The sequence below is a fragment of the Acomys russatus genome, chromosome 4, assembly GCF_903995435.1.
Source record: "Acomys russatus chromosome 4, mAcoRus1.1, whole genome shotgun sequence".
Classification (NCBI taxonomy): domain Eukaryota; kingdom Metazoa; phylum Chordata; class Mammalia; order Rodentia; family Muridae; genus Acomys; species Acomys russatus.
In genome coordinates this window covers 53,474,102-53,495,044 of record NC_067140.1, presented here as the reverse complement: position 1 = coordinate 53,495,044, position 20,943 = coordinate 53,474,102, and the positions used below count along the sequence as shown (strand labels likewise).

Here is a 20,943-nt window from a genome sequence, read left to right as displayed (position 1 = left end):
TAAAAAAGGGAGAGAACTGCAGCCCCTGGCTGTTAGTCTAACAGAGATGTCAGCTTTAAGCACGGCCATGCAACGACATGTACAGTGATTCTGCTGTCACCCCTCCTCTATGTCACAGAAGCTCCACCAGCTACAGAATTTCAACACGCTGATGGCCGTGATTGGGGGCCTGTGTCACAGCTCCATCTCCAGGCTCAAAGAGACAAGTTCACATGTCCCACATGAGATCAATAAGGTCAGTGAGCTTTCTTTCCTGGGGCCTCTAGGACTACATACCCCATGTCAACCAGGTTAAGGGCTAGGAAGGCAAACCCAGGGGAAACCAGGATGGGTGAGTCACAGACTTGAGAGTGTGTGTGAGATTCCACCTGGCCTCTGTGAAGGCCCTCCCTAATAGGCTATTGGAAATAATCGTGTGCCTCTTCCTTCTGTCTCCAAGGTGTCCAATGTTCCATTACCAACCTTGTCATTGGCTCTCTTGCCCAGCTCTCCTCACTCTAGGATGTTTCCCTAAAACAAATAGAAGTTCCATTGCTCATAGTGTGTGCTGAGTGCATTTACACAGTGACAGCCTGGAACACTGGCTTACGAGAACACTTGCAGACTTTCTGGACATTCACATTTCAGAGACAGAGAGGCACTCTTTAGGTGCGATATTGTTGGGATGAACCTCATTGCTGAGCTACATCTCTAGCCATTTGCTGCAGGTGTATAACACATTTTACTCTGGATGATGACAGTGTCTCATGCACTGCCCTACATTAATAGTCACACGTCACAGAATATGCTTTTACCTCTTATGGCAGAGGGCAGTTAGTGGACCACCTACCATGATGAAGTGAGCCATGCATGGCGTGGGCTAGCTAGTGATGACTGTCTGAACATTGTCATCTCATGTCAGGGGACGTTACTACCTATAAAGCATGAACATCCTAAACTGGAAGAGGGCCTCTTTTTAAAGAAAGATTCCTGGGTCTCGCTGTCCCTGTCCAGTTATGCCATGTATCCATCCTTTTAAGGAGTCTCTTTTAGTTATCCCTTCCATCACCATGCTGGACCTCTGAGAAGCCCCTGCCCTATGGCTGGGTAAACAGGGTCATCTTTAATGACCTTTTCATTCCCTATCAGTTCTGCTGAGACCACACTGAAAAGATCACTTATGGATCAGAAGCACAGAAACAATAACAAAAATTAATTTGCCCAACATTCTGCCATTCATCTCACCTTGTGAGGCGTTCACATAGCTCACACTTGCCAGCAGTATTTGGCAAAGGGGTGAGGAGGGACTCTTGCTGTCTCAGAGTATAAGTCTCCTCACTCACTGTATATAGGTGGTTCTTGTTAGATGCAATTTTATTAAAAGAATTTGGCATAGTGTCTAATATATGGTTATTTCATGTGAAAACACGATTGGCAAGGTCTCTCCCACATCCTCACTTATGAAAAGCTGGGCATTAGCATACTTGGGGAATAGGGTTCTGTAACTGACATGAGCCTGGTGTGTTTGAAAATAATGTATCTGGCTGCTCCCTTTAGACATAGGTCTATTTTGAGAACCTTGAGCCACCGACTAGTAACCTGTACCACACTGCTGTAGCTCCCCAAATAAAACACATACTTTCCCAGGCCAGAAGCAAAGGTAGTGCCTGCTGACCTCATGTGCCAGGCATTATTCGATGGAGTGCTTCTGGGAGCTTTTAAGGACACCAGGGAAAGCAACTCATGGTTTGGGGGTTAGGAAGACACTTAGTGTTTACTGTATATGTCTTCACCTTTAATTGTGTGTCAAGTGCTTATGTTACTTCTAAAAATAAATCAGTTTAATATAAAACAATAAAACCCTATTTTAAATTAAACTATGTAGTGCTATCGAGGAACATATACTTTGTTCATAACTATACTCTGACATTTGATGTAGCTGGCATTTTAATTTGGGAGTTATAGTAGCTACAAGTTGGATGTAGCTGTCCAACAAATTAGGGATGGGGTAAAATCATGACAGGCATGAGAGTAAGCAAGGTGGGCGCCATGAGTAGGTAGTCTACTAGGCCCTGTCTGTACCTGTGACCGGTCTGTTCTGCTTTGTAGGTTCTGGGGGAGATGACTGAACTACTGTCCTCCTGCAGAAACTATGACAACTACAGGCGAGCCTACGGGGAGTGCACCCACTTCAAAATTCCCATCCTTGGAGTGCACCTCAAGGACCTCATTTCCCTGTATGAAGCCATGCCCGACTATCTGGAGGATGGGAAAGTGAACGTGCAAAAGCTCCTGGCCCTTTACAATCACATCAATGAATTGGTCCAGCTTCAGGAAGTGGCCCCACCACTGGATGCCAACAAGGACCTGGTGCACCTGCTGACGGTGAGATTCCCATGAGAGAATAAGTGCTAGGTACTAGCTATAAACTAGGGGTGGGAGGGATTCTACTTCTCTTCCCATATCCTAGCTACAGAGCAGAACTGCCAACTCCTCTTTATGGATGAGATGCAGAGGAGGGAAGATCAATTTCCAGAGGAGCTGACATTATTAAGTAACAGTGCCTCAACTTAGACTCAGGTTGGGGATGGGACCTAGGAGGCCTTTTATTATTGTTGTTATTATTATTAGTGTGTGTGTGTGTGTGTGTGTGTGTGTGTGTGTGTATGTGTGTGTGTGCGTGCGCACACCATGGCACAGGTATGGATGTTGTAAGATTACATTATGGAGTCATTTCTCTTCTTCCAGCTTTATGTGGGTTCTAGAAATTGAGCTCACGTCTCCAGGCTCCCACACGAAGTGATGTTACCTCCTGAGACATCTTCCCCCTTGATGGGTCTCAGAAACAAACTGCTGGATCTGGAGAGATGGCTTGGTGCCTGAGAACACTTGTTGCTCTTACAGAGGCCCAGGGTTCAATTCCCTGCATCCACACGATGATTCACAAACATCAGTGATTCCAATTCCAAGGGAATCTAATGCTCTCTTCTGACGTATGGAGGCGCAAAATACATATATGGTACACATACACACATGCAGACAGAACACTCACACATAAAATGGACAAACCTAAAAACAAACAAATGAAAACTCTCCTAAGCATTAAGAAGATGAACCACTGGAAAAATTGAACCAAGAAAAAAAAAAAAAAAACAACTCAGTTCTGGGAAAGGCAGAGTGTCCCAGCATTTAACTGTGTTCTGCTTCCACCTGCAGTTATCCTTGGATCTATACTACACAGAAGATGAAATCTACGAGCTTTCCTATGCCCGAGAACCAAGGAACCACAGAGCGCCGGTGAGTTTCCCATCCTAAGACTCTCAGGTGTGGCAGGGCTTTAAAAGCTCATCAAGTTCCTTCTCCTCAGCTGACCTTCAGTTGCTTACTATGTATATTGCTTCTTCTGTGTGTTCCACTTTGTGTAAAACACAGAGGAAGCTTCTTAACATGTGTGATATGTAATTCTTAACCATAAATAGCTTGTGGTTTGGAGAAAGAGACTGCTGTGTGAACAGTAAAGGACTGAATGCCTAAAGAGAGGCTGAGTAGTAGACTCTTCCAGGGACTTACAAATGAGAGGCCATAATATGAGGCACAGTGCTTTTCTGCCTCCCAGGAAAGTGTCCCCACATCTCTTTTCTAAGACTGGGTGGCGACAATTATAGCTGGGGGTCATGTAGGAGAACTTTAGGGACCTGTGTTAGGCAAGCCAGTTCATACAGATTTTGACTATGTGAGCTTTCTCTCACTGCTACAGCACACAGTAAGGTATCAGGAAAGGAAGGAGCTTCGCTGCTCTGTATTAGTCACGAGGGTTTCCCTATTCCATTTTAGCCACTAACCCCATCGAAGCCACCAGTTGTAGTGGACTGGGCCTCTGGAGTGTCTCCCAAACCTGACCCAAAGACCATCAGCAAACACGTCCAGAGGATGGTGGATGTAAGTACCTGTTTCAGGAGGCACCATTATGGTATGGACTGCTTCCGTTTTAGTGAGGTGGGGAGAAGGGGCCCTAGTGATTGTTAAATGTGAAATATGTGGCACACAACATACATGGTATAAGATTTATTGTATAAGCATGGGGGAAGAAGGAAAGAGGGCATCCCAGAGAAAAAGACAGAGGGGTGCAAGGAAAAGAGGAAGAGAGAGAAAGAGGAAAGCCAGAAAGGAAGAGAGAGACAACAGAGACAGAAAGAGAGTGGAAGTGGAGCATGAGAGAGAGATAGACCAGGTGGGTTTGCCCTTTTTATAATCCTGGGCTGGGGCACACCTAGTGGCAGGCAGGTAATGATGTCATAGGTTGCTAGGCAGACTGTGGGCAGTATGCTAACAGTGACAGAGACACAAAGGTGAGAATGCTGGGATTTGTTTCCCTGGGAACATGAAGCTGCTTCGCTCCACACATTGTGGCTATAAAATGTTTCAGAGGAAATAATGTCAAAACACTGGTTTCCAGTAGGGTGGGTTTGCCTTGCTTAAAGGCAGGGGTGTGTATGGTTAAAAGTTACTGGTTGAGACAGGGCAAATGTCAGCATATACTAACGCTAAGAGGAAGATAGAGAACTTGGCCCGGCTTGGTTCTGCTAGCTCCTGAGGTGAGGGGAGGGGTGTGTTTGCTTGTGATCTTTATGCCTGAGTCACACAAGCAGAAGAATAAGGAGCCCAGGACTCAAGGAAGAGCGCACTTCCCATTGGGCTAAGTTCTGAGCTTCCCAGAGAAGGGAAAGGAGCCCTGCAGAGAAGACAGAGAAGAGGGGGAACTCAGCCACCCACCAACCACACAGTGGAGGAGCCCTGTGGAGCAGCCAGTGGGTGGCACCCAGGCACCCTGTAGTGGCTGGGACAGCAGAGGCCTGGGATGTGCCCCGGTGGGCCAGTGCCACAGCTTGGGGAGTGTGTCTCAGTGTTGCTCTTACTTAGGCTGTTGCCAAGTTTTTGTGTATCTGTCCCCTTGTCATTTGGCTAAAGGGAGATATGATGGGAGATATCGTTTTCTCAGTAAACGGAAGAAACTTTTTTTTTTCTTCAGTCTGTCTTCAAGAACTATGATCTCGACCAGGATGGCTACATCTCCCAGGAGGAGTTTGAAAAGATCGCTGCAAGCTTTCCCTTCTCCTTCTGCGTGATGGACAAAGACAGGTGAGGAGTGGTGTGGGAGATAACGCGAGCGGTCGCTGAAGAACTCAGACATGCATGCTGCCATGCTTACATGATGCATGCTGGGAAAGAAGAGCCACCATCAAGTGAAGGCCTCGTGGCTTTGCTCTGTACTGCAGCAGCACGGTGGAATCTGTGTGGTTTGTGAATAGTTCACACTCGAAGACTCCGTGCCACCAGCTTAGTGGGAAACATTTAGCCTTCTTTCCCTGCTTCGGTCTTACAGACCATGAGAACAACTCATAGCCATCAAAGTTTTCTGCATTTTTCTCTCATGGCTCTAAAAGCTTGACCTTAGTCCTCTGTGGAAAACCACACTCACAGCCAGTGGGTTCCACCCTTGTCCTCCCCTTCTCAAGCCGGACATGGCAGCACAGGCCTCTGCTTCCCTGTACATGTTTCACACCATGCTACCCCTGTGCCTTGACTGTGAGGAGAACTCAAGGAAGCATCCATGGGGAGGACAAAAGGAACAGGTAGTTTTGAAGGCCAGCAGCCACCCTCTCCATACTCACCCCCTTGCCTGTCCATGCTGCAGGGAAGGCCTCATCAGCAGGGACGAGATCACAGCCTACTTCATGAGGGCCAGCTCCATCTACTCCAAGCTGGGCCTGGGTTTTCCGCACAACTTTCAAGAGACCACCTACCTGAAGCCCACTTTCTGTGACAACTGTGCTGGCTTTGTAAGTTGTTCTTAGAGTGTGTCGTTGGTGTGCGTGTGTGTTGAGGTTGTGTGTATGGGACAGCGTAAATGAGGAAGACAGGCATGGCCTCAAAACCCTCATCTACTCACTCACCCCAGCTCAGAGCCCACGAGAACATCCAGAAAACAGAATCCTCTATTGTATGGGTTTGCCTGTATCTAATTTCATTCTGCTTTTTCTTCCCTAGTGCATTAAAATCCTGGGAATAAATGGTATAGAAATGTGGGATTTGGATATACCTGTTAAAAGTATTACATGCTGTCTCAAATATTAGCAAATAAGAAAGAGGAGATGGTTTTCTTTCCCCTTTCAAAAGAAATTGTTACCCCTATTCCAACGGCTCTCTCCACACCCATGCCCTCAAGGCATCCCAGCTGAAGTCACAGATCAAAAACTAAAAAGACATGGCGTGGGGAGGAGGACTTAGTGAGAGGAGCTGGGGTTGGTAGGAATGGGAGAAGGATAAAAGAGGATGGGATGGAAGGATAGGTGTGACTAGAATATATCATATACATGAGAGAAATCATCCAAAAAATGATTTTTTAATTGTATCTCAAAGATTACCTGAGTACTTTATAATCCTCTGTCCAAACCCAACTAATAGTTTCTTCCAAGCCCAGGTTTCTAACCTAGGACTGCACACTCAGTCCTAATGAGCCTGTTGGTCTCGGTTCGTCCACATCGGGTCTGCAGAGTGCTGGGTCATACAGAGCTCTTGCAGACTTGACACATGAGGTGTCTTTGATCAGCAGCTTTCTGTCAGAGGGCTAGGCCAGGAGAGAGCTACTGAGGTCTACCCACTGGTAGGAGTGAATGCCAAGGTGTGGCCTCACACCAGACCGTGAATGACATGTGGCGCATTGTCTGCTTTGCCTTGTAGCTCTGGGGAGTGATCAAGCAAGGATATCGCTGTAAAGGTGAGTCTTGTCTTAAGATGAGTACCTTAAGAGGGATTGTTGCCAGCTAAGAGAGGGATATCTCTAAGAACAGTCAGGCCGTTTCTTTCCCTCTACAAGACTCTCTCTTTGCTTTGGTTGCTGTGGAAATACAGATGGCTATGCATGTAGAGGCATGGAAGGACAGGTCCTCAAAGAAAGGGAATCACTTCTGGGTAAGCTTACTAAAGGCCCAGGTCAGTTTTTCCTTTTATCAGCAGATAGCTCAGGACCTAATGTGTCAAGTCGGCAACTCCTCTCTCCAAGATGAGGGGTGCTGCTTGATTCTGAGACTCACTGATACAGTGACGACAAGCTCTGGGGCTTCCCAAGGGGATTAAGAAGCATGAGCTGGCATTGCCTAGATCCATTAGGAATGTCAGGTATCCTAGTTCCAGAGGCTAGACCAGCCGGGTCTGACAAGAAAGCACTACATGAATTTGTTTATGAGAGAGACGCTAGAGAAGTGAAAGACTTCTGAGCATGGTATCTTGTCTGCAGACTGTGGGATGAACTGCCACAAACAGTGCAAAGACCTGGTAGTGTTTGAGTGCAAGAGGCGGACGAAGAGCCCAGTAGGATCCACAGAGAACATCAGCTCTGTAGTGCCAATGTCCAACCTTTGCCCCCTGGGAACCAAAGATCTGCTCCATGGTAAGTAGGCACTGGGGATGTTTGGATGCTGGACAAGTTTGAGCGGTAAGAAAGATCACTTCATGATTTCTATTTCCAGTTAACTTTGGCCTCAATTGCTATGCCATGGCTGACTTATCATGGATTCTAATTCTGAGTGTTGTAACAGAGCAGAAGATGGACATGAAAGTCACCAAGCGCTACTGGGCACGTGCACCAAGTGTAGATACTGACTTCTTGCCATGAGAGCATCTCATGTTGACTATATTCCTCTGTCCTTCAACTCAAGCCAAGGATGAGGACAGGGGATAGAATGAATGAACATATAACACACATAACATGAAGTATGAAAGTAACATATTATTAAAAAGGGATAGCTGTGTTCAGCAGCAATGACTAACATCTCCATAGCTCAGAAATGTCCCGAGAACATAATGTTGGTAGAAGCTGAAACCACTTTAGAAACAATATTAGTAGAGCTTGCAACCATAGGACTTCTTGAGTCTGTCCCCAGAAGGCAGACACAGATTTAATTTCTACCATGTACCAGAGACCACTATGCATGAAAAGTGCCCAGAACAGACTCAGTGCTAACAACCGAGGAAGGAAACTTAAAAATAACGTGACTGGCACTTAGAGCTGGCAGCAGAAAATAGGCGTGGGGGCGAGGGGGTGGGGAGATGCATTTAATCCCAGCACTTGGGAAGCAGAAGCAGGCAGATCTCTGAAGTAGAGACCAGCCTGCTCTACAGAGTAAGTTCCAGGACAGCCAGGGCTACATAAAGAGAAATTCTGTCTCAAAAAACCAACAACCAAACAAACAACAAAAAACAACAAAAACAAACAAACAAACCAAATAGAAGCCTCAAGATTTGCTCTATGGATTTCTGTATGTCTGAGATTCCATATCAACAATAGAGGGGACATTACTTGGGACCTTTAATTAAAGTGTGACTGTGTTAAGGGCAGGAAAATGGGAGAGGGGATTTCAAGATGGCTGAAGAGAAGTGCCTGACACGCCTCTGCTTCTCAGTGGGTGACGTGGCTCAGGAGGTTAAGGAGCTTGCTGTGCAAACCTGATGACCTGAATTCACTCCTTGGAACCCACATAAAGATGGAAGGAGAGAACTGAATCCACAGTTGTCCTCTGACCTACCTATCACACACACACACACACACACACACACACACACATACACACACACACACACCTCTAATGTTTACAACTTGTTCTTTTTAAAAAAGCAAAGCAACAGATATATAAGCACATTTTTAGACTGAACAGGACAACAGCAGACTAGGGAGAGTGTAAGACTTAGAGACCCAGAGTGGATGTTGTGTGAGAAAGAAGAACCTTGACACAAGATGCCCCAGCTCCACAGCCCTGGGAAAAGTTTCCTCTTTGCAGCATGGAACCAAGAGTGTCCTGGCAAACTTGTCAGTGGGATGCTTAGAAAGCTAGCTAGTGGGGAATCACAACCCTCATAGGCTTTTACCTAACTAGATTACTAACTTGAGATCTGCCCAGTAGCCATCTTTGGAAAAGAGTTTGTGATGTCTTAGGAACGTGCCGTGCGCAGAGGCAATCTGGACACAGGACCTGTTGTCTGACTTGGGTCGGCATCACGGGTCAGAACCCCTGCTTCTTCCCCTCTCTGGGATTCTAAAGGTATTCCACTGAACTGGTGAGCAGGACATGGACCTGTCAACCAACCATGGTTCTGTGGAGTGTGACTCACCAGCTTTCAGTCAGGTTTGCTGAAGGTCCTGCATTGTACAGGATGCATGCTCTCACATGAAAGAGAGAAGGTAAAGAGTTATGAAGACACCCAGTGCCTTCCTCCAGCCGCCAGGCATGCACACAGGCACAGGCGCATGCCTCTGCACCCTGCACACACACACACACACACACACACACACACACACACACACACACACACACACACAAAAGAATCCCTTGTTAAGTTCCACAATAAGAAAAAAATACAATATAAGATGTAACATGATAAAATAATTTAAAAATGTAAAAGTATGCTCAAAACAGAACAAAAAGCCCAATACAAAAATGTTCCTTACATAAAATCACTTTATTCCCTAAGCCAGCATTTCTCAAAGTGTGGGCTACGGCTCCTTCGGGGGCTGAATGGCCCTTTCACAAGGATCACGTATCAGATATTTACATTATGATGCACAGCAGTAGAAAAATTATAGTCATGAAGTAGCAATGAAAATAATTTTACAGCTGGGGGTGTCCATGACATGAGCAGCTGTATTAAAAGGTGACAGCATTAGGAAGGTTGAGAACCACTGCCCCAAGCTCTGGAATATAGGATAATTTTGTCTCCATTTAATGAAATAAACAGAATCCAAAGTTGTTTATTCAAGAGTGATGTATAAGCCTAATGACTTTGCACAGAGCTCGGAATCAGCGCTGAGTCTCTGCACAATACGGACTGGGATGCCCTCCAGTTTATCTTCCTGCCCACCTCAACTGTATCACCACTCCTCTGCTTTTTCAGGAAATTACTCCTTATGCTTAACATTTCCAGGCTGAGTCTTGGGCACAGATATTGGCTAAAAGAAGACCAAATGGCTATTCTGTCTTTACCCCTGCAGTATCATCAGCTAAGGGGATGCATTTTAGAATACACTTCCACAAAACTAGTCTCAACAGGCATCTCCCCTTTACCAGTCACACAAAGGAGTCCCACAGAGAGCTCTGCCACCTATCTGTGAGAGTGGCGCTCCCCATACCTGCCTGGATCAAACTTGATAGTAAGAGACCCTGAGCGGACAGAAGGCACCTGGAGGACATCCCAAACACTTACCCTGCCATCCTTACAAGTGCTTTGAAAACCTTGCTACAGAAAGACAGGGGTTCTAACTTATTTACAGGGACAATAACTGCCTAGGCAATTTTTGTGCAAACAGGAAGCTTTTGGGGCGTGGGGAGGGATAGCACAGAGGTTAAGAGCGTGTGTTGCTCTTGCAGAGGGCCTGGGTTCGGTTCCCAGCACCCACACAGTGGCTCACAACCACCAGTTCCAGGGGATCCGAAACCCTCTTCTGACCTCCAAAGGCACTGCCTGCATGTCGTGTACATACATACACAATACAGGCAAAACACATACACATTTAAAAAAAATCTTTTTTAAAAAGGTGAAAAAGAAAAGATGACCTTTCCTTGGTGTAGATGAATCCTGATGCAAACTCCCTAGTTTCTGCGTCTACGCATGCCTGACCCTCCTGTCCGAAAACAGCAGCTACTTGGAGTGCGGACCTCCTGAGATAAAGGTCTCATTAAAACAAACGTTGAGACTCTTGAGTTCATCTTTGTCTGAGAGCACTAACAAATGCCTCTCTCCACAGCACCTGAGGAAGGATCTTTCATATTCCAAAATGGGGAGGCTGTGGAGCACAGCGAGGAGAGCAAGGACCGGACCATCATGCTCCTTGGAGTGTCCTCGCAGAAGATTTCAGTTCGGCTGAAGAGGACTGTTGCCCACAAAACCACCCAGACAGAATCGTTCCCTTGGCTTGGCAGCGAGACGCCCCCTGGTCACTTTGTGCTGTCTTCCCCAAGGAAGTCAGCGCAGGGTACTCTCTGTACGCACAGTCCGGCGTCTCCGTGCCCCAGCCCAGTGCTGGTCCGAAAGCGGGCCTTTGTCAAGTGGGAAAACAAAGAGTCCCTAATAAAACCAAAACAGGAGCTTCATCTCAGGCTTCGGACCTACGAAGAACTGGAACAGGTGCCTCCCTCTCACCTGCCTTTCTCTTAGCTCTCTCATGGAAGTAAAATCCAATAGGAAAAACATAGGAGTGAAGAGTCAAAGCAAGTTGGTTTCTAGCAGGTTTAGTCAGCAGACAAGAAAAAGGAAGGAAGTTGCCAAACATAGGTAATCGAAGCCATTTTAGTGTCAAGGAAGCACTGGCTTTAAATGTTTAATTTTACTAAAGAACGTTTTCCTGTCCTTTCCCCTCAGACATCTAGGTGTGTTTCCTGTTTGGAGGCCGGTCGGTACATAGCCCACCATCCACCTAGCTTAATGTGCATATCTGCACACTGTATGGTGGAGCCACCACAAGGCTCAGGACACGCATCCCCGTTACTGGCAAGGTTCCCTCCTGCCAGGCCCTGAGAAGAGGGAGAGAGCAGTGTGCTAGAGGATGGCTGTGGCTTGATTGGTGACTGGAAGGGAGAACATGGTATCAGGACACCAGACAGAAAAAGCAACAGCTTTTCTAGAAGAAAAGATGTCTTTTAGCCACGCTTAGGTTACCTTAGGAGTAGAAACTGCCAAGCCTTACCTTTTAGAACAATAAAAGAAATCTTAAAAAGCAAACATGACCCAAGTAGAAGGCTTTGCTCTGAGACACTGAGACACATGCTTTGGGCTTTTTGTTTTTTGTTTTGTTTTGTTTGGTTTGGTTGGTTGGTTGGTTGGTTGGTTGGTTTGGTTTTTTGAAACATGGATTCTCTGTGTCACCCTGGCTGTCCTGGAAATCACTCTGTAGACCAGGTTGACCTCGAACTCAGAGAGCTCTACCTGCTTCTGTCTCCCAAGTGCTGAATCTAATCCCAGTCATTTCCTACACCTCTTGTTAACCACTGCAACCTGGTTGGTCCTCTGTACAATGAGGAGTCCGAGTGGAGGCGTCAAATCGTGCACGCCTATTAAAGGGGGCAATGTGCTTGTGGAAAACGATGTGAGAAATAGGTGCGTCCCTTTTCTCTCTTCTTTCACCTACATCACAGAAACCCGAGAACCAGAATTCCCTAGGAGCGTTTTACAGGAACAATCATGTGCCTTGCTTTTTTTCCATTAAGATCCTGGATCTGTAGTCCAACAGTTCTAGCCACATGGAACAAATACAACTAGAACAGTATTTCAAAAAGCATGCGATAAGGACAGCCAATTACACATTATTATAGTTGATGTAGTAACTCTGAGTCAGCATGAGACCAAATTAAAAAAGAGAAACTAAACCTTTAGGGTCAGATATGCCTGGGCTCTAATACTGTGTGTGACCGTGTAAATCAGTCTGGCACAAGGACACTTTTCCTCAAGACCAGAAGCCTGGAAAATAACCAACAGCCATATAGTTAGACTACTGGCAATAAAACACTGGCTCCTGGTTTGGGAGTGAGACAAAATTCTTCCATCAAAAAGGCATGTTAGTTACGAGTAAAGGTGTGTGTGTGTGTGTGTGTGTGTGTGTGTGTGTGTGTGTGTGTGTGTCTGTGTGTCTGTGTCTGGGTGCCTGTGTCCATGAAGATTAAATTGACTATAACATCTATTTCACACGAGTAAAGGTGTGTGTGTGTGTGTGTGTGTGTGTGTATCTATGTGTGTGTCTGTGTGCCTGTGTCCATGAAGATTAAATTGACTATAACATCTATTTCACACGAGTAAAGGTGTGTGTGTGTGTGTGTGTGTCTATGTGTGTGTCTGTGTCTGTGTGCCTGTGTCCATGAAGATTAAATTGACTATAACATCTATTTCACAGAGCTCTGAAGCTCTGATTTCATAGTTCAGGGCAGACCTAAACACAGAGCACTTTCTGCCAAGTTGTGATGCCTGCTACACGCTATGCAAAGGCTGTGTCTTCTTCCACCAAATTCCCAGGAATGGATCGTCCTGTCTGCTAGCCACTCGCATCTGTGATCTGATAACAGAATAATTGCTATTTGCAGATGCCTACAGTAATTGATGTGTTATTTTATACTCACGGCTAAATAACTACTTTGAAAATAGCTTATAATTCTTAACCACAGTGAATAGGAGGCGCCAATCAAGTACAATGCTCTTGATACTGTAACTGATTTGCTATTCACAGCTGCTCTATTTAACATGCCTGATTCTCATTTCCCGTTAGGAGATAAATACCCTGAAAGCAGATAATGATGCCCTGAGGACCCAACTGAAGTTTGCGCAGAGGAAACTAGAATCCCTTCAGCTTGAGAAAAGCAATCACGTCTTAGCACAGATGGACCGCGGCGCTTGCTCGTAATCCACAAATTCAAGGGACAGATTCTGCAGATTCTGAGATCTCACTTTGAAACTGATTGCAGAGGTTCGGGTAACTTTAGACTAACCGTCTTTGAAAGGGGAAAGCCAGCCACTGTCGTTGGCGTTATTGTTTTTTTTTACCTAAAATATTTTTCATGTGAGTCATTGGTTTTCAGTCAGCTGACTCAAAGGGAAGAAAAACTCAAGCACACGAAGCCTCGAGCATTCATATTCAAACGGTTTTCTTTCTTTACTGGAACCAATACCAAACATGTGCTAAAATAAGACTACAGTTTCCTAATAGTGTCTCGGGCAGCCTGCTTTACTGATTCATACTCAGATAAAGAGTCCCTGGAAAATATATTTGTTGCTCAGTTTCTGCAAACCGAGAGATTTCCTTTGTTCTACCCAAAGCCTGCTCATAGTGGAAACAATACCCACAAGTGGTGACTTGGACATGCCTGCATTGTTTGTGAAAATGATCCCTACTTCACTACCTCAGATCAAGAGCCTCCCCCCCACCCCCACCCCCCACCCCCACCCGTGTCCTCCACTTGCTCCCCTCCTTCCGTCTTTGCTTCTAGACACATCAGCATATCTACCTAGACGTGAGCTCCCAGAGATGCAGCCCGGCTTTACATCCAGAGCTTTTTAATCGGATTTGACATCCAATTGCAGGTCAACTCATAGCTCTAGGTCTTAGTCATCAGGAAATACAAAATGAGACTCAGTACCCAGAAACAGCAATTCCCAGCTAATTAGCTAAGCCAAACAACATAAACACGTTTGTCCAGATACTCTTTCTATAGTGGATAGAATTAAGGATCTGTGGCTTTTTAAAAGAAACAGTCTGTGAACAGTGTTTAATTCTTCATGCCCTAGTTTATCTCTCGTCTTTTTTTAACTATCTTAAGGTTCTTCTTTGAACTGAATGAGTGCTTCGCCTGTCTTTTACCATCTAGAAATAAGCTAATGGGTATGATGGCTTTAACAGCTGGCAGCATGTACATATGTGTACAATATGTATATATAGTATCAGGCATGCATGGCGCTTGGACTTTCTCCTTTAAAATGCAAATGTGAATCAAACACCTTTTAGTCACTTATACAAATTCACAGATATAGAGTTCTGTTCATTATAAGACAAACAGCTAACAAGGTAAATTATACTGTTTTGCAAAATCATGAGTAACAGTCTCTGAACAGTTTATAATGAAGGTTAAAAAACAGTGGCTTTGTCCTGTTGCCTAGGAAGCAACTCACAAACTCTTCTTGTCAGCTTCCTTTTAGCTTTCAAAACCATTTCATGTGATTGTGTCCTTTTGGGGAGACTTTGCTTCCGTGCTTGGAAAGCCTGGCACCACACTAACCTGTAATTTATACACAGGGCAAGCAACTTCCAAGACTATCATCTAACAAAATAAGTTCCAAACCTTGCTGTGTTGTCATGGCGGATGCCTGTAATCCCAGCATGTGGGAGGCAGAGACAAGTGGATCTCTGTGAGTTCAAGGCCAGCCTGGTCTACAGAGTGAGTCCAGGACAGCAAGGGCTACACAGACGAAGCTCCAAACCTGCACCAAGTCTGCAGAGGGACGTGAATTTAAACAGTGCTGCCCCCTAAAGTACTCAGACCATGAGGTTTCTTTGATGAAAGACCATTGCACATTTGCATACCCCTTTGTAGAGTTTTAGTGACAAAGAACTGGCTTGTGGTAAATGTTTCACTAAGCTTAAATGAACTAACTCCTTTACACAAAAATGTATCCTTATTCTACATCCAAACTGAGAAATTATCAAAGCATACCTACCACCTGGTTCATACACCTCTGGCAGGTGTATATATAATATGAAATAATTACATAGCATCATATGACTAATGACAGACCTCAAAATTTCTATTTTTCACTATGGATATTTGTCTCTGCTATGCACCGGTACAAGTGTATATCTCAATTTTTTTTTAAACACTGTCTTTTCCTTATTGCTCATCCCCAATATAGATCTCTCAGTGAGTTTTTATGTAAATAATCTGTAACATAGGAATTCAGAGGGCGTCAGTCATTTGTCATAGTGAGATGACATTACAGACTGCTGGCAAACAGGACAGGAAAGACAGCAAGAGGCCATAGTTTCATCACAGCTGCATATTACAGTTCTGCAAGGATGAAGGGCACTTGTAGTCGGAGTTAGTCCTGAGTCCGTGCAGAGCTGCAGGAGCCCGTGGCAGCTACTGATATCATCCGGAACAAAGTTTGGCTTATCACACCAAGTTTGGTTTATCGTACTGACTTGAAATGCTTGGGCAGATGGGTGTCTGCCAAGCCAAAGACCAATCCTGTCAATGAGCACCAGTGTCATTTCGCATCTTCTCTGTTGACTGACCACTCGTGACATTCTGTCTAAAGGTGTATAATGTAAAAGCTGCAAGGAAAAATGTACAGACTGTAAAATTTTTTGATACCTATTGTAAGTTTTTTGTGTCTAATATTTATATGATAAAAGACATTTGGATCCCTGTAACTTAAAGGTCTCGTGTTCCTTAATCTCATGCATACGTAGACATTTCATTTGAATTTTTACTGTAATTCAAACCAAAAACTACCCCTTCATTCTTTTTTTAAAATTTTTTATTATTAATTTATTCTTGTTACATCTCAATGTTTATCCCATCCCTTGTATCCTCCCATTCTTCCCTCCCTCCCTTTTTCCCATTATTCCCCTCCCCAATGACTGTTCCTGAGGGGGATTACCTCCCCCTGTATATGCTCATAGGGTATCAAGTCTCTTCTCGGTAACCTGCTGTCCTTCCTCTGAGTGCCACCAGGTCTCCCCCTCCAGGGGACATGGTCAAATGTGAGGCACCAGGGTATGTGAGAAAGTCATATCCCACTCTCCACTCAACTGTGGAGACTGTTCTGACCATTGGCTAGATCTGGGTAGGGGTTTAAAGTTTACCGCCTGTATTATCCGTGGCTGGTGCCTTACTTTGAGCGGGACCCCTGGGCCCAAATCTGCCTATCATGATGTTCTACTTGTAGGTTTCTAGGACCCTCTGGATCCTTCTACTTTGCCATTCTCCCATGCTTCTCTCATCTAGAGTCCCAATAGGATGTCCTCCCCTCTGTCCCAGTTTCCTGGTAATTGAAGGCTTTGGTGGGGCATGCCCCTTGGGCTAGTATGCAGATATAAGTGGGTATATACCATTTAAGTCTTTCTGCTTCTGGGTTAACTCACTCATTATGATCATTTCTAGCTCAATCCATTTATCCACAAATTTCGGGAATTTCTTGTTTTTAAAAGCTGAGTAGTATTCCATAGTGTATATGTACCACAGTTTCTTTATCCATTCTTCTACTGAGGGACACTTAGGCTGTTTCCATGATCTGGCTATTATGAATAAGGCTGCTATGAACATGGTTGAGCAAATTTTCTTGTTGTGTGCTGGAGCATCTTCTGGGTATATTCCAAGGAGTGGAATAGCTGGGTCTTGAGGAAGCCCTATTCCCATTTTTCTGAGATAGCACCAGATAGATTTCCAAAGTGGCTGTACTAGTTTGCCTTCCCACCAGCAATGAAGGCTACTCCTCCATTCTATTAACAAGTTTTCCTGTTGGGGAGGAACCCTAGATTATTTGGCTTAAAATGTTCTGCCCTTTTTACAGAATGAGGAAGCAACAGTGCAGCATGCCCCATCTTACAATGACCTCTCCAAACATGAAGTCTGTAAAATATTTAACATTAATTAAAGGGCCCAAAGCTGTCACCTCCTGTGGCTTTTTTTTAATCTTAATCCCACAGGTATTAAGGGAAGAAGATCAAGTTGGTAAAAGATGGCTCAGTCTCGTGTCCAGTCCCACTCACAGAAATTCATCTGTGGTCCTTATTTGGACTGATAAGAGGCACCGTGATGTTTTTTCTCCCCAACCAAATGTTTTTATTGATGGGACCATTGCAGAGGAGGAATGGCAGCCACTCATGAGTTCCACGTTGTGGAACCTTTGGATGGGGGTGTCTCTTTTATTTCCACAGTTCTTGGTATTTCCTGTGAAATAATGAAGTCACTCTGACAAGCTGACCCTGAAGGAAAGGTGACAGTGCTTCGTACCCACTCTCACTCCCAATCCTCACGTCTCACCGCAAACCCCAACTTCCTTACAAGGTAAATAAACCAAGTATCTCTGAGGAGACTTTCTGGCTATAAATTCTTTTGACATTTTGTTCGCCCTTTGCCACAAGTACTGGTAAATGTTTCTGAATTTGACGTTCTGTATCTTCAATGAGATACGCTTTTCTAAATCGCCAGTGTACAAAAAAACAAACAAACAAAAAAACAGATAAATGCCTGCTTCCCTCAACACCAGCTCCTGTGGTCAGGCAGTACTGACCTCAGCCTAGAGGAAGGTCAGTCACTACTTTAATTTGGAAATTTCTAGTAAGATCATGTCCACAAGCTGCTCCTAGGTGCCATAGGCTGGACAAAGACATGCAAAGGGAGGGAGGGGAACAGAAAGTGTAAAAATAAAAAAAAAAAAAAAACATGAAATTTAAAAACCAAGCAACAAAGAAAAAGTATCCAAAAAGGTAATCGTTTTGAGGGGGCAGTGAAATGCCACTCATCACCAGTCTCCGTGCATCCTACTCAACTCATTTATAGCACTCTCAAGTGACGACCTTCCACCAGAAAAGCCCTAACTAAGTCACCCTATTGCCAGTCCAGGCATCAAACAGCAAATAGTCTGCAACCAAGTCCTGAGTAAAGACTTATAAGAATTTCACCTATGCCATTAGGGTGCAGAGCTTCTCACTGCAGTGACGCTCACAGGCTGGGCTCACAGAACCAGCTCCACCCCACTGTGACTGCACAAGTGCCCAACTGAGGAAAGCCTGCCAGTGCTTGCAGGAGACAACCTCAACAGCACACATAAAAGGGACAAACAGACAAGCAAACAACTCCCCAGAAGTAAACTAATATCTCTGCCACGTTCACACACATCTCTAGGGCTAAAAAGTTTTAAGGAAAGAGCAGAAAATACAGGTGACACAGCACTGTAATCCCCTCACTCAGGAGTCTGAGGCAGGAGGATTCCAAGTTTGACAGTCAAGCTGAAGAACAGCCTAGGCTGCACAGCAAGAGCCTGTCTCAAAGGAAGATGAAAAGTAGCTGTAAATTGTCCCTGTCAACAACATATGCTCCTGAAACAGAGATTCAGAAGTTCAACAAACTCCCCTTTGCCTGCCCTACAACATTTTACTCATGTATAAGTATATTTTATAAACATTTTACTTTTCAGAATACATAGCTACTGGTAAACATGTTTTCTTAATTAGAGAAAGCTGTTTCAATTACCACAAATTAAAAAAGAAAGAAAGATTTAGACACCAAAATTCTAAGTTTACAAGGGAGAACAACATAAAGATTTTCTATCACACACTGTTCAAAGTGTTGACTTGAAGAACATGTCAGTGACTGTGGCACACACAGTACTGACTTTTACAATTTTAAGATTATTTTAACTTTTACCACAGAGTTTCCTATGTGATAAAAAACAGTACACACCTATCAATTATCAAAACCCAGTTGTCCACAGATTGTAAGTTGGTTGCTGTACACAAATATTGACCTGAAGCCCACACTGAGACATTTTACAGAGTGAGCCACTGTGGTGGAAGTCTCCAGAGTCTACCACATTGGATTTAGAACTCCTAGAAGACACCCCTCTGGGTGTGCCTGTAACAGTGTTCCCAGTCAGGCTTAACTTAAGAGAGAAAACCCTGCCTTAAAAGTGGATGGCGCCATCCTCTGAGCTGGGAACCCAAACCCAACCGAAAGGGAGGGAGGAAAAAGTCCACAGAGCTAGCATGCCTCTGCTTCCTGCCCACAGACTCAGTACAACCCACCATGTCTCCTGCCATGAGACAGCAAACCTGAACCATGAGTCTGGTGACTCTTCACAGTTGCTTCTTGCCAGGTAGTCACAGAAATAAATAAATAAATAAATAAATAAATAAATAAATAAATAAATAAATAAATAAATGAATGAAATAACCAACATGTCAGCTGTAGTGCCTATTCTTGGCAGTCAACAACTGAAATCAACTAACACCCAAGCTGATGGGCACACCTATGAGGGATTTTTCCTGACAGGATCATTTGATGTGGGAAGAGCACCCTAAATCCAGATCTTTTAAGGAGAGAAGACCCCTGAAATCTCAGCCACAATGCCTAGCAATAGCCTATATAAAGGCCCTGAGGAAGGAAGCTCTTGTTCTTTGCCTTCCTGCCCTCACACTCTTGGGGCAAGTCCATTCCTTCACTGGTATTACAGCCTATATCTTTGAGATTTCAGCATAATACTGAAGACTGGCTGAGACCCAGCCTCATGGATTCTTGCACTTCCATTGGGAGACAGCTGTTGTTGGAACAGTCAGATCAATACTGCGCCTGAGTCGCTGTTCAGTTGCTGCAGAGACACCATGACGAAGGCAACTCTTAGAAAAAAGAAAGCATTTAATTGGAGGCTTGCTTAGTTGCAGAAATTTAGTGCATTACTCTTCATGGTGTGGAGCATGGTGGTGAGCAGACAGGCAAGGTTCTGGAGAAGTAGCTGAGAGCTTTACATGCTGGGCCGGGCTTGGGCTTTTGAAACCTCAAGGTCCACCCCCCAGTGACACAATTCCCTTCAACAAAGCCACGCCTCCTCATTTCCAATCCTTTCAAACAGTCCCACTCCAAGCATTCAAATATTTATACTTTTTTTTCCAGTTGTTTCTCTAGAGAATCCTGACTAACACACAAGTGGGAATCATGGGTTTTTGTTTGTTTGTTTGATTTATTTTGTTTTGTTGTTTTTTGTTTTTGTTTTGTATGTGTGCATGCATGTGCATGTGCGTGTGTGTTTGGTTTGGCTTTGGGGTTGTTTGGGTTTTGTTTTGCTGTGAGCCATGGCCATGTTAGTCTTGGGGAGAATTGTGGGAGGACTTGGAACTTTGGACTAGAAAAGCCACTGAGTAGTCAAAGCTTGGTGAGCTGCTGTGAGAACCTGGGAGATTAAAGGATGATGCTGAGAGTTATGAAGATGATGGAGAGCTAGCTTGTGAAGTTTCAGAGGGAAGCAAGGAATCTACTGGGGCCATTTAATGTTTTCTTTAACTGAGAATCTGTGGTTTTGGTCAGCTGGACTGAAAAATCAACTGTGATTAACAAGTAACCGGGGCACCACTGAAGTAAATAAAACCTTTGCTTTACTGGGGCAATTGATGTTGGGTAGCTGGAGATAAGAAATTGGTGGTAAGCAGACCAGCATCACTGAGGTGAAATCTTCTGGGAAGTGTTTCCTCAGCTGAATACACAGAAGCTGTGTTCCTGAGGTGGCCAAGGTTGTAACTCATGCTAGCTGCTGAATTTGGTCATGGGGAAGTCTCCCAGGTGGTACTACTGGCTTTGAAGGCATGAGGGGCCATGGAGAGCAGCTGAGGCTTGGTACTGTGTGACGGGACTACAGCCTCTGAAGAGAAGCCAGGAG

At 44.7% G+C, this 20,943-nt stretch overlaps 1 protein-coding gene across 1 annotated transcript in view; it reads left to right on the top strand.

Annotated features, from left to right (window-relative positions):
* The window catches only part of Rasgrp1 (RAS guanyl releasing protein 1), a 58,999-nt gene extending 45,081 nt beyond the window's left edge, over positions 1-13,918 (top strand). The window contains exons 8-17 of the mRNA XM_051144368.1: positions 119-235; positions 2,089-2,364; positions 3,196-3,276; positions 3,814-3,918; positions 5,009-5,118; positions 5,675-5,819; positions 6,721-6,757; positions 7,277-7,429; positions 10,778-11,157; positions 13,286-13,918. Of these exons, the coding sequence (XP_051000325.1) occupies positions 119-235; positions 2,089-2,364; positions 3,196-3,276; positions 3,814-3,918; positions 5,009-5,118; positions 5,675-5,819; positions 6,721-6,757; positions 7,277-7,429; positions 10,778-11,157; positions 13,286-13,420 (1,539 nt within the window). The 3' untranslated portion in view covers positions 13,421-13,918. The remainder of the gene's footprint in view (positions 1-118; positions 236-2,088; positions 2,365-3,195; positions 3,277-3,813; positions 3,919-5,008; positions 5,119-5,674; positions 5,820-6,720; positions 6,758-7,276; positions 7,430-10,777; positions 11,158-13,285) is intronic.
* Positions 13,919-20,943: the final 7,025 nt, after the last annotated feature.